Here is a 13311-nt window from a genome sequence, read left to right as displayed (position 1 = left end):
GTAACTATTGTAACACACAACCGCAATCACAAGTGAATATAACTGTGTATTCACGAATATTTCGTTTTAATTGTATCGCATAGTGTATGGTCTAATTGGTGAATATTTATTTCCTTATTTAATTATATATTTTTAAATGATGTTTATACTATTTCTATTTTGTATCAAATCAATCCGAACGAAAGCCCATATGTATCAGATACCGTATTTAAATAGTGTTATCTAGAGTGCGATATTTACTGAAGAATTGGGTGTTATCTACAAAAACAAATATCTGGAGTGCCTGTACTTCCTTGTTTAGCTTACAAAATATTTAAAGGGTCTTATTTGAACTGACTTGATGAAGTAACAATGCTAGCAAGTTTTGTAATTTTTATATTGAATACTGGAATACTCACAGCAGCTCAAGGTAAGCTTAGAATACAGTATGCAACTTGTTGAACTTATTAGGAGTGAACTAATTAACGGATAATACACTTACAGATATCTGTTTCCAAGTGTTTTGTTAGCCATATATATCATCACTGTAGGGTGAAAAAGATTAAAGCGTCTCACAAAAATACAAAATATGCTTGTTCTGAACCCAAATAACCAACATCTTCAACCACTTTCAAATGTTACTAAAAGAAATACCTTAATTTTAAAAAGGTGAAGTCAGTCATCAATGTAAATTTAGATAAGAGTAAATTGTTTGTAATTATTATGTTTTGAAACGAAATTTTACGCGAAGGTATTACGTCAAATTATACGCTCCCGAAAGAAATGTTCATGGTTGTATTTTCAACTGGGTTCAGTATAGCCAAACTGAATTATCAATGTCAAAACAATTTGACCCAAAGGCATATCGGGCACTGACAACCCTTAATTTCGTACCGAAAAAGCAGGACATTTCGGCCCATCAAAACAAAATGGATTTCAGACTATGACAATAGGAGAATGCATAAGGACAATGAAAACCGTAAATTATAATACTTTTTACCATTCTTGAAGTTCATAATAATAGGGCTGACGCAAAATATGAATGGACTTAGCTGTTTTACCGAAATAATATATTTCATCTTTGAAAGTTTTCCTTTAGGTTGACATTGATTTATGAAGCAAACGATGGAAATCAAGACCCGATAGATAATCGATGATCGTCGATATGTTAATATACATTTAAACAGTTTGAATCCTACTGCCTTTCAGCTGTTCAGTAAAAAGTTCAGTTCGATTCACTTCACGATACATTGTAATCGATACACTAAAAAAGTCTGGAAATTATTTCAAATATTCAAGTTTTAGTTTAAACACTGTATAACAAATGATGTTTTCGTTCACAACATGAGAGAATATGACGCTTTATTTTTTCTGACACTTAAAAACGCACATGCCATAAATGAATATTATTTTTTTCCTGATAGATTAAACAAAATTTTGAAAATGGATTGAGAAAAATTATGATATAATCGGACATTTTTTTTTTTTTTTTTTTGGATAAACCAGAATTACGTTACATCATTGTCACAAGCAAACAAAACCTATGAAATGAATACTTACATTTTCAAGATATTACTTAAAAACGTTGCTGTCATAATTTAAAGCAATGTTAATTTGTTTTGACTACGGTTAAGCAGGGTCACGTTATCAATGTAAATCACGAAATGTGTGTTCTCTGATTGACATGAATTATGCAACGGATCGGCAATCGCAATAGTAAACATTTTAATTTTGACTTGTTCTTCGTTTTTTATATGATTTATTTGTCTACGTCAACGTACTTTGTCTAAAAAGATTAGAACCCACCGGGTGGTTCGTTACTTTCTCTCTTGGTCATTCCCTGAGATGTATCACATTTTGAACAGTAATCTTTTATGTCTTCAAACATTTCACGTCAGCAAAATGACGCAATGATTCTTTCCTTGGTTTTACTGACACCTAAGTGACCTGCAAGGGGAAATGCATGTCATACTGTCATTGTTATTCCCCGAAATTCAACTGGCAATACCACTTGACAATCAGACTTTGCTTCATCATGGTTAGTCCTCTCTGTCCAAGTAGAAGGCCCCTTTATGGTCTTCTGCCAGTTGTATTTTCAAAATTATGGTTTTTTTCCAATTTTTATTTTTATTTTTATTTTATTTTATTTTTTTTTTATATGAAATGTTACATGGTGGTTTAACATTGTGTGCATATCGACAACGTATATAAATAGTACATATAAATGTACATAATATGATAGTAAATTCATTCAATGCATTACATTGTTTTATTCGTTTATTACTCCAATAAATCTTATTGAACTAACAATATTAAGGCAAGTTCTTTTTATATTAGATATTAATCACTGCAAACGAATATATTTTCAGATGTCGGAATCGAAGGTTTTGCTTTGTAAACACTCGACACTGGTAAACAGAAAAAAAACGAGTACTGCACACAATTATGAAAAGCACAACCTGAAGTGTGAATACACTTGTTTAATATATTGGTGATCTATGAAAGAGTAATCGAGAGAACCAAGGTTATAGAGTAATTAAAACAAGGTAATCCAGGGACAAAGACCTGACAAGAAAAATAGACATACACAACGAAGAGCAGAAAGTAACTAAAATCATACATACAAAGTAACAAAAGCAAATGAGCAACTGGGACTCCACTAAAAACTGGGAGCATGGACCAGGTGCACTGATTCCTAAAAATGAACGCAAAGGGGCATTGGTAGATTTCTCTTTTCTCAAAGCTCTGCAATACATGCCTACTCAATGATTTTAAAAATCATAATACATGAGACGTTTTTTTTAGCAAATAATAGGAAAAGGCAACCACTGATTTCCTCATATTTTTCGCAGATTACATTTAAGCTTCTAACAGACAAACAATATGCAGCAAAACAATATATAGCTAAGACGCTATTTAGGAAGTATACATACATAAGCCGACACGAAATCGTGGAAATCGATAAACAAATATGATGGGAATAAAAATTTGAGTGGCACTCATTATATTTAATTTTATTGTGCAACGGTCATGAATCGCTGATTGGCCGAAATATCGTGGGTAATATAAAGTCTACAAGTGATAAATCATGTCATTTTGTAGATATAATTCATTGCAAAGTGAATAACCAAGCACTTCAAATTATGAAGTTGAAAAAAACTAAATAATTCCACGTCATATTCGCATATAAAAATCTAACGAGTAAACAAAAAAGTTGTTACACGTGTTTGGTTGATTGTGTCTGTTCATATGCGGAACAGAAAGTTTTAAAAAAAGACGTATCATATTCGAATCAGTATTCAATGAAAAACAGGATATATAAAACCTAGCTCATCCACCATTTCCATACAAAAATACTGCATCAATGCATCAAGAAAATTACATTTTCTGTTTTCTTTTTTAAATTTCCTTTTGTTACATCGTATATCATTTTTAATACTCTTTTCGATGGTAACCTAGAAATTATCAGTGCAGTGATTGTGTTATTGCCCTTACACACATGTACTAGAAGGGAACCTTTCCATTTAAAAAGATAATACGCTAACTTTCTGCAGCCCGTGGCTTCCAATTCGATAATTCCTGTTTATATTGTTATACAAAAATGAACCTCCTCACCTCACCTATTGTATATTATAGCGTTGGATTCAGATTTCGTGGTGTTAATTTTCATCACTTTGGTCTTTGTCGTATTTATTTTGAGACCAGCCTTTTCTGCATAACTATTTAGATAAGTTGTTTTAACCTGCAGATGTTGCCTTGTTGGTTAAATTTCTGCAATATCGACTATTAGTGTTAATATCCAACACAATGAATCAATTTTTAAACTTCAGTTCGTTTGGGAAAAAAACATTTGAAAGCAGTTAGCATTGTACTAACAATCTAATATTTTACAATTCACAAACCAAGCAAAGTGTACAAATAATCGAAGCATAAAAACAAAGCAAATACACATGATTGGTAACTTAAAAGAGCATGGTTTAAGAAAACAGATTAATTTTCAGGAATGAAATTTTTGTTATAACAAAACAAAAACATATCAAGCTTCCATAAAGCTGTTGTGTACAAATCAAATGAAAATTTTATAGTGAATTACGTGAATAAAATATAAAAAAAGTGTGTGTAAAATAGACAAAAACATTGAGCATGGAAGATAGGCAAATTGGAAATGATTAATGTATATTTTTACTCAACTATCCTACCAGACTCATAAATAAAAGGTTTTTTTTGTATAAACAGAAAGTAATCAAAATAAAAAGTAATATTGAAAATTTACATGTTTGTATCGTACATGTCTGTCTTTATTATAGGAATCCAAGACTGTGCTGAGTCATATCCAAGTAATTGGACGGGAAAATACCATGGGACAATGAATACTACTGTCACTGGTAAAACATGTAAGATGTGGAGTGATACTCATTTAAGTCATTATGGACACATTAACAATTGTCTGGCACCGAGGGAAGATACAGTCTCTTCAAAAGGGCCTTGGTGTTATATTGAAGGAGGCTGGGAATTTTGTTTTGTGCCACTTTGTAGTAAGTGTATAAATAGTTCAACATTGTACTTAAGTGATGTATCATAATTTAGTAATGAATGAGTATTTGGGTATGTTTGGTATCTTCTGTGTGTATTTAATTAATGACATCCGTTGTGGCTGTCATCATGGTGCACTCTTGAATTGGTAATTCTATGTATTAATATGCCCCGCAAGTGTGTTTTCATGAGTTTTTCAATTGTCTTATTACATTTATTAAAGTGAAAATGAAGTTGTTAAAAAAATGGTATTTTCATATAAATAAATTTTCTGATAATGAAGATACAGCCTACTAATTAACTTTGACATTGTTTACTGTTATTCTGTCAATAGATAAAGATTGTAGAAAGAGCATACATGACAAAGAATACAACGGAACTCTAAATATAACAATTTCTGGACTCCATTGTTGGAATTGGAGCTTGACTTCAAATCTTCCATCTGGTGGAAACCCATCATATTATCATGATGAGACACTAAACTATTGCAGGACACCATCTGGGGATCCAGAAAGTACCCCATGGTGCTACACATCTAGTACAACTACGCGATGGGAGAGATGTAATGTTTCATTGTGTGGTACATATTTGTTTTTTTACTTATATATATTTAAAATGGGACACCGCAGAAGACCAACAAATCAAAGCAAATGAACTAAACCAATCCCTATTTTATGGCAAAGACGTATTGTGCAGAATAAATGATTGATTATTTGCATAGAATTGGTAACAGATTTACACAACCTTGTATTTATGTTTGAAGTAAATACCTCAATACTAAGAACTGTATTTGTTTTGAAGAAATTCAGTATCACTTCGTTCACTGCAGAAAAAAAACATGTTTTTTAAAGACAAATCACAAAGTCAAAGGCCTTTAAAACAATTGAAATACATTTTTATATTTTAGTAATGTGTTTATTTTAGGACATAAGTCGTAAACTGATGTGTGTGGCTCTGTAATATTCTGGAATATAGTCTGACTTTTTTATTTTGAGTTGCTTTTTATGCGATTTGTAGTATTGCACTTCCTTTGTAGGTGATATCAGATGTAAGTTTATGTAGATATTTGTTTTTCGTCCTTTTTGTTATGAGTTTTATTTGCTATGTCATTAAAGTTTGAAGTTATTTCTGCTAAGTTACGCTACCTGTATAGGATAAACTTCCTATTTTATGCGGAATGGGGCTAGGGGTCATGGGAACTGGGAAAATGGGGGATGGGACATTAGGGAATGGGGCAATGGGAAATGTGGCATTGGGAATGGAGTAAAAGAATAGGACAATTGGGAATGAGGCGAGGGAATAATTTTGATTGTTCAATCAAACAAATTGTTCTACCTTTTACCGCAAACAACGCACCTATCATAATTGTATTACAGCAAAAAAAAAACTTGTTTTAGATTAATTCAATGATAACATGTGTCTCATTTTATTATTCATTGACATTTATATATATATATACATATATTTATATTAACCAGACGTACATTTGCACAATATTTAATTTCTGGTCATTATAGATTGAAACGGTTTGCGCTCATACTCATTTTTGAAAATTTGTACTGAAATAATATATCGGAGACACTCGTTTGATTTCAATTTTTGGAAATTGAACATATTGTGCAATAATAACAAGACAATTTAAACGAAATGAAATGTTGATTCTTCTTCAATTGTCATTCGTCGCAACCTCGAAAAAAGAGAAAATATTGCCATTTTTAATATCTTAAACAAACATTTCAAACCATTATTGAAATTAAAATTTTTCTCATCATTACAGTTTTCAGAAATATGTCATTTTTTTTGAGAAATGGAACTGAAATCAATGTGTCAAAGCCACACACATGATACTTTTTGTTTGACAATTCTAACATTTTAAACAATTATATAACACCATTAAGGTAATTTCAGGTATTTGCAATCATCGCATCTACCCAAAAGAACTTGAGATAAAGGATACTACAGACACTGTAAAGTCAGCCTCATATCTTGACCTACACTTAGAAATCGATGGTAAAGGAAAACTATTGACCAAACTTTACGACAAACGTGATGACTTTTCATTCAGAATTGTCAACTTTCCTTTCATCTGTGGCAACATCCCTTCGGCTCCTGCGTATGGAGTGTTCATATCACAACTCATACGTTATGCCAGAGATTGCCGAAACTACGCAAACTTTTTGTATCGCGCAAGAACTCTAAAAAATAGGCTTCTAGCACAGGGTTTTGTTGCTACAAGATTGAAGTCATCACTACAGAAGTTTAATGTTCGTCATCATGAACTCGTGGATCGTTATGGTGTATCCATCTGCACTATGAAAACTGATTTATTCAACGGGTCATAGTTTTCCTTTCCTCGTTTGTCTACCCCAGACTGAACTTTTTATGAGCAACTCGACGGGTGTTTCTAGATAAACAGAGGACGCTTACCCTACCGGTGCACCTGGTCCATGCTCCCAGTTTTTAGTGGAGTCCGAGTTGCTCATTTACTTTTGTTACTTTGTATGTATGATTTTAGTTACTTTATGTTCTTTGTTGTGTATGTCTGTTTTCCATATCTGGTCTTTGTTCCTGGATTACATTCTTTTGATTACCGCTATAACCTTGGTTCCCTTGATTACTCTATCATTTTCAAGAAAAAAAAATGTATATCTCATTTTCAAGAATTTGGTCTAAAATATACAATCACAGCCATCAAGGTAATGATGATATAGACAATTTTAACATTTGTTTTCAATACTTTTAGACTAATAGATATATTTAAAGTGATCGCACACATACACTGTGCCAAATGTATCATTTTGAAGACTTTTGACTGAAATATGAGTGTCGCAACTACCAACCGGATAAAAATATTGCAAGTCTTATTATTTTTAACAACAATAATTTTGCACCATTATTAAAATTAAAACTGTTCGCACCCTTACAATCTGCAAAAATATTTATTTTTTTGAGAAATTTGATCGCAATAAATGTGTCAAAGCCACACACATGATACTTTGTGGACATTTTTAGCATTTTAAACAATAATATAAGACCATTAAGGATATTTCAGGTGTTCCCAATCATTCAATTTGCAAAAATATAAATCATTTTTTAAGAATTTGGTCTGAAATGCATGCATAACAACAATCAACAAAAAACTTGAGCTGGACAATTTCAACATTTTTTTAAGAATAATTCTAGAAATTAAATTCATTCACAATTTATACATATATCTATAGTTTTAAGAATATTTTGCATGATTATTTCTCATGCAGCTGGGAATGACGAAAATACATGTAAACAATGCATATATTGTGTGATTTCGGTAATTTACGAACTCGTCGGCGAGATTCTCAAATAAATATGAATGGACAACAGGAAATAAATTGATGCAATGGGGGATAGTGCAATGGCGATGGAGCTATAGGGAATAGGCTATGGCGCAATGGGGGATGGGGCTATGAGGAATGAGGTATGGGGTAATGTGAATGGGGTATGGAGCAATGGGGAATGAGGGATGGAGCATGAGGGTATGGGGTAAGTGGGAAGTTTATTCCATGCAGAGACACCCATGTGCAATTAATGAGAAAACAATTAGAGGAATTGAAGTATGACATACTAGAAGTTCACTCCGGTTAATTGTGCAAAATATCGGCAACAAATACAAAAACTTCAACAATGGGATATTTCCAACACGTCAAAATTCAAGCCTAAAAATTAGAACAGTAAACATAGACGATCTGTAAAAAAAAAAACGAATAACCCATCTTAGACAAATACAATATCTTAAAAGAGCTATCAACAAATTATATATGTCAAAGCTGTTCAGCCTGTCTGTGCGTATGTTTTGTGCCAGTTGGTATGAAGGTTTCTAAGGTCATTCATCAATATGTTGATAACAATTGTGTACATGCACTAAAATATGATGGAACATTTTGTTAAAATATTTCTTTTGATAACCATATGTAATTTTCAGTGTGTCAAATGTGTTATATCTATTTCATTATAAATACTTTTGTCCAAATTTACAGATCATTTCAATATTGTTTTTGAGCAATACTTATCCTGTGAGATTGTGATTGATATATCTAGTAAAGTTATTAAACTTCCAGCTACCATATGTCCAGATTTGAACGGTTCTGATCTGTTGATTGAACCATCAATCCTCACAGGATATCAGTATAACTCAGTGGTAACATTTAAATGTAAAAATGGATACATGATTCATGGCCCCACAGCAATAAGATGCACGGTGGATGCGGATCAAACGTTTAAAGGTCATTGGAATGCAACACAGCCAGTATGTGTGCGTAAGTGTTTTGTATATTAAATTGATTATATACAACGATCTTAATTTGCTCAAATGTCAAGTATTAACTATTACAAAAAAATGAAGAAAAAAAACGCGGTTGTATTAAGAAGAAATGTCATGAATTGTTACAAACTTATCTTAATACGTAAATTTTCGTCGATGTTCATATTTTAAGTATACAAGGGGATAAAATCAAACTTCCCAAACATAATATGATCAACAAAATGTCAAAATGTGCAATAAAAATGAGTCCCGTGTTCAGTGAATCAAGCCTTGGTTGGACCACATAAATGTCAAAAGTGCAGTGGGAAGATGACAAATTTGTAAATCCAAATTTTAATGGTAGGTGAATGAATATGCATATTTTCCAAAAATTGCTGCGGGAAGTCTGAAATATCTACATAGAAGTTAAAAAATGGCTTGTAACTTGCATGAAATGAGATATATGGCGTTTCCTTGTATTTTGACGAAAATTAAAAGAAAACGTTAATGATAGATAGCTTCCTGGAACAATTTTCTGGTAAAATGAAATATGCTCTTTGAAAGGAAGTAACAATCAGTGAAAGTGAAAATCAGGTAAACTGAAATAGCGCATGCCACTGCACTTTTTGCATTTTCTAAACCATATTCTTTTAACACATAGTGGCGACATAGAAACAAACGCACTGGCGACCTCAGATACGTTGGCATGTGACGAATACGTGTGAGCAACCGGCTTAGTTGCCATAGCAGACTACGCTTTAAATTTCTTATTTTTTTCATTGAATATTGTACTAATTTATAATATAACTTGCAGAAAAGTTACTAGTTGTGTTAAAGATGTCTCTTTTTTCTGCTGAACAAAACATGGTTACCCCGTTTTTTGTATGGTATCGTAGAAAATATTCCATATCCAACAATTTCGTGGCAATATTTCCTTACATTAGAAATTTGTCATGGTTACCCCGTTTTTTGTATGGTATCGTAGAAAATATTCCATATCCAACAATTTCGTGGCAATATTTCCTTACATTAGAAATTTGTTACGACTTCTCAATCCCCAAAAGCTACACAAATGAATACAGAAAGTTTATGTTTTTTTTTAAATAACATAGTATGTAGCGGCTTAGTATTTGGTGTAAATGTGATATGTTTAAGACATTGCACGAGTATACATGTACACATTGAACTCACTAAAGTATTTGTTTTATGATGAATCATCATAGATACTTAAAGTTGATGAATAATTTGCCAAATAAGAAGAGACAACATTGTGGTGATTTTTCTTCATACATATATAAAATAATTCAATGATAGTGATTTTGACATAGCCCCCACCCAACCACACACACAGACACACATATATACACAAATACACTTCACCATAGTAGCAAATGAAGTATCATCATTCAAGGAATACATGTATATAACAGTTATTTTATGGATGTACATAATTAGCGATATTTAGCTTTATTTTTGTCTGTACATCACTACTTGTATATTTGTTTTAATATGCTAGGGATAAGTGTTGCTACATGTACATGTATATTCATGCAATAATTCAATAATTTTATCTTATATAATATGGCTTTGAACATACTTAAAGGTCTTTTTATAGTTCATAGTTAACACATACATGTATGCTTAACAGGAAGGGTCATGCTTCTTCAAATTTTCTGAGTTTTCAACCTTTGTTCAGATTAAGAGTGCAAAAGAAATGTTTTTTTTAACATTTTATTTCATTAACACCTCCATCCAGTGGAATGCAGTTAAAGAACAATTTGGCACAGAACCTTTTTCAAATGCATTTCCATTGAACACATAACTACTTGTATTTCACTAATACATCCAATTTCAATGTACATGTATAATGTGCACATGAATTATGGCAAGTAAATGCTTCCTTCTGTTAACTTTGCAAACAGTTATTGAAATCAAAATTAAATCCTGCATCTAAGTTACAGGGAATATTTATTCACAATTTCACAATTGATAAGTCAAGTTTCCTGTCAGTCTCAGTTTAAAACTGTTGAAGTTCAATAATATTCTATACTCGATATTCAAGTTCTAGATCTATCAACCATAAGTAAAGTTAACCCTGCTGTTCATGGTTTTAAAACAGCTTGGAGTTGGGAAATATCTCTGTACACAAAGACAGTAAAATTCAAATTAGCATTTCCTTCATGTTATTAAATCACTGGTCAGTCAAAGAGCCACGCACACGGGTACAAATGAATCAAAACAAAATTCTTCACACATAATACAACAATTTGACAAGTCATTGAATATATTATCGAAAAGAAAACGATAACTTGAAATCCTATTTAGTTAGTGTTTATTTAAAAGACATACTTTACAATTTGATTAACACTGTTAAAAGAAGATAATATAAACGACAATTACTAATATCAATTTACAAATTTGCGATAATGTTAATATATTTATCATTTCAATACACATTTCGGCAGATGAAGATTTTTTCGAATTTGAAATTAATGACAGCTGTTCGATGCATGTTAGTAGGTCAGTGATCAATGAACCCCACTAGGCGGTCCCGTGCATAGTTACAACCGTCTTATACCAATATAAAGAGATTTTAAGATTCCACTTACCCAAACGTTGTACTGGTAACATATATGACTTCAGAATTCGTCGATGATCGAAGTGTAATGTCTCGATGAATGCAAACATGACGTCTTATTTGTTTACTACATGTGCTCTGACGTTCCAAGCTGCTCTGTGACGTCAAAATCAATACAAAAAGGTTGTCAGTTTTGTTATGTCGTGTTTCTTAATAAAGATGGTTTATTCAATTGTTAATTTATAGATTAAAAGAACTAAGGACTACATTTAATACTAAAAATATTCTTATGTGTTATTTACAAAGATTTTGGCTACTTCGGGAAAAACATTCTCCCTACTTAAAACGTCATATTGTGTGCGCGTGATCAGACATCAACCAGATGTTTAAGAAAACTCCTTAACATTCCAGCGAAAAAAGTCATGCGGCTGTGAAAGTGTTCTAAACTGTAACCTAGTCACATGTATTTTAATTTAACAATGTTATCCGATTTTCATTTGAACGCAATATACATAAGGATCTTACCGTGCAATTCTGATATTTCCATGACAAATTGTCGGAGCTATGTTTTTTTTTTTTTTAATTTGGAAAGATAAAGGTTAAGAGTAGAATAATGTTCATATCAATTAACATTTTGACACATGTTCACTATGCAAACAGTTTCTTCGTATGTGAATATATGTTTTTTTCTGTATTGTTTTGCTTTGTTTATTGTTTTGTTTTGTTTGTTTTGTTTGCTGTTGTTTTTGTTTGTTTGTTTTTGTTTTGTTTTTTTTTCTGTTTTTTTTTTATTTGTATCAATGTTCACATTGATGATGCAACTTCATTTTAGTTTTCATCTGCACCTTCTCTAAAAAATAAACTCACACTGTTTTGTTCTTCTTGTCTATCGTACTTACATAGGTGACTAATTTCATCATGTTATTCCTTTCACGATACCTATATTGACGAAATAAGTCTTACATATTACATACTTTACATATAAAAAGAGTCAAATACGTCATATTGTTTTGCTTGTTGAACTAGGTGTTGAATGTCCACCCATTTTGATAGACCATTCAAAAATACAGAAAAGCAATATAATCACAAGGTATCCTGATATGATACACGTGCAATGTGATATTGGATACCAATTGAATGGAAACGGTAGTATACAGTGTACAGAATCTGGTAACTGGAGTAATATACCTTCATGCTACGGTAAATTACATTCTGAATGCTTTTATTTGACATATATTATGAACAATAATACATGTATGTATACTGAAAAATTGAATTCACGTAACCGACTTTTTCAATTATAATTAAATATTTTAATTATGTTTTTTTTCTAATTGTCCAAGAACACATCTGGAATCAAATTAGACGGATATTATAGCCACGTTTATTTGTATCATTTTCAACTACACAAATAAAAGAATATAAATATTGCATATAAATTAATTACATGACAACACAGCAATAAAAAGCAAAATGCATTGTGGAGAGAAAATTCAACCATATTATAAATGTGTAGCCCAAATACAGGTGAATATGGTAATATTTCTTTTAAATTGATTAGTAAGAAAACATATGCAATAAACTGTTCGCAGTGTCACTGATAAAACAGCCCTATTTTAAAGTCTTTTCTTTTAAGCATACTAATCATGTTATGGTAATGACGATAAAACATATGTTTGACAGGATAATAATAATAAATAAAAAAAAAACAATTTTACAAGAAAGCATTTGATTATTGTGTTGAACAATGTCATGAACACTACCGTTATTCACAAAAAATAACGTTCAGCAATGAATACATCAATAGTATTTCAAAATATATTTCATTGCCTAATCATTATGGTAGAACTTTGAATTGCTTTCAAAGTTGTATTTGAAACAAAGTTTGAATACAAATAGAATATAATTCAGGGTCAGTGTCATTGTTTCGTAAGAAAAACACTAA

General features: G+C 31.4%; 1 protein-coding gene across 1 annotated transcript in view; it reads left to right on the top strand.

Moving 5' to 3' along the window:
* The first annotated feature begins 250 nt into the window (after positions 1-250).
* The window catches only part of LOC148605219 (uncharacterized), a 36552-nt gene continuing 23491 nt past the window's right edge, over positions 251-13311 (top strand). Inside the window, exons 1-5 of the mRNA XM_088547977.1 lie at positions 251-409; positions 4287-4514; positions 4847-5092; positions 8607-8804; positions 12393-12566. Coding sequence (XP_088404103.1) covers positions 352-409; positions 4287-4514; positions 4847-5092; positions 8607-8804; positions 12393-12566 — 904 coding nt within the window. The 5' untranslated portion in view covers positions 251-351. The remainder of the gene's footprint in view (positions 410-4286; positions 4515-4846; positions 5093-8606; positions 8805-12392; positions 12567-13311) is intronic.

The sequence above is a fragment of the Perna viridis genome, chromosome 10 (assembly GCF_037379345.1).
Source record: "Perna viridis isolate PV_CMFRI_1.1 ecotype Kerala chromosome 10, ASM3737934v1, whole genome shotgun sequence".
Classification (NCBI taxonomy): Eukaryota; Metazoa; Mollusca; class Bivalvia; order Mytilida; family Mytilidae; genus Perna; species Perna viridis.
The sequence above is the reverse complement of the archived record's forward strand: the minus strand, read 5'-3'. Positions and strand labels throughout refer to the sequence as shown.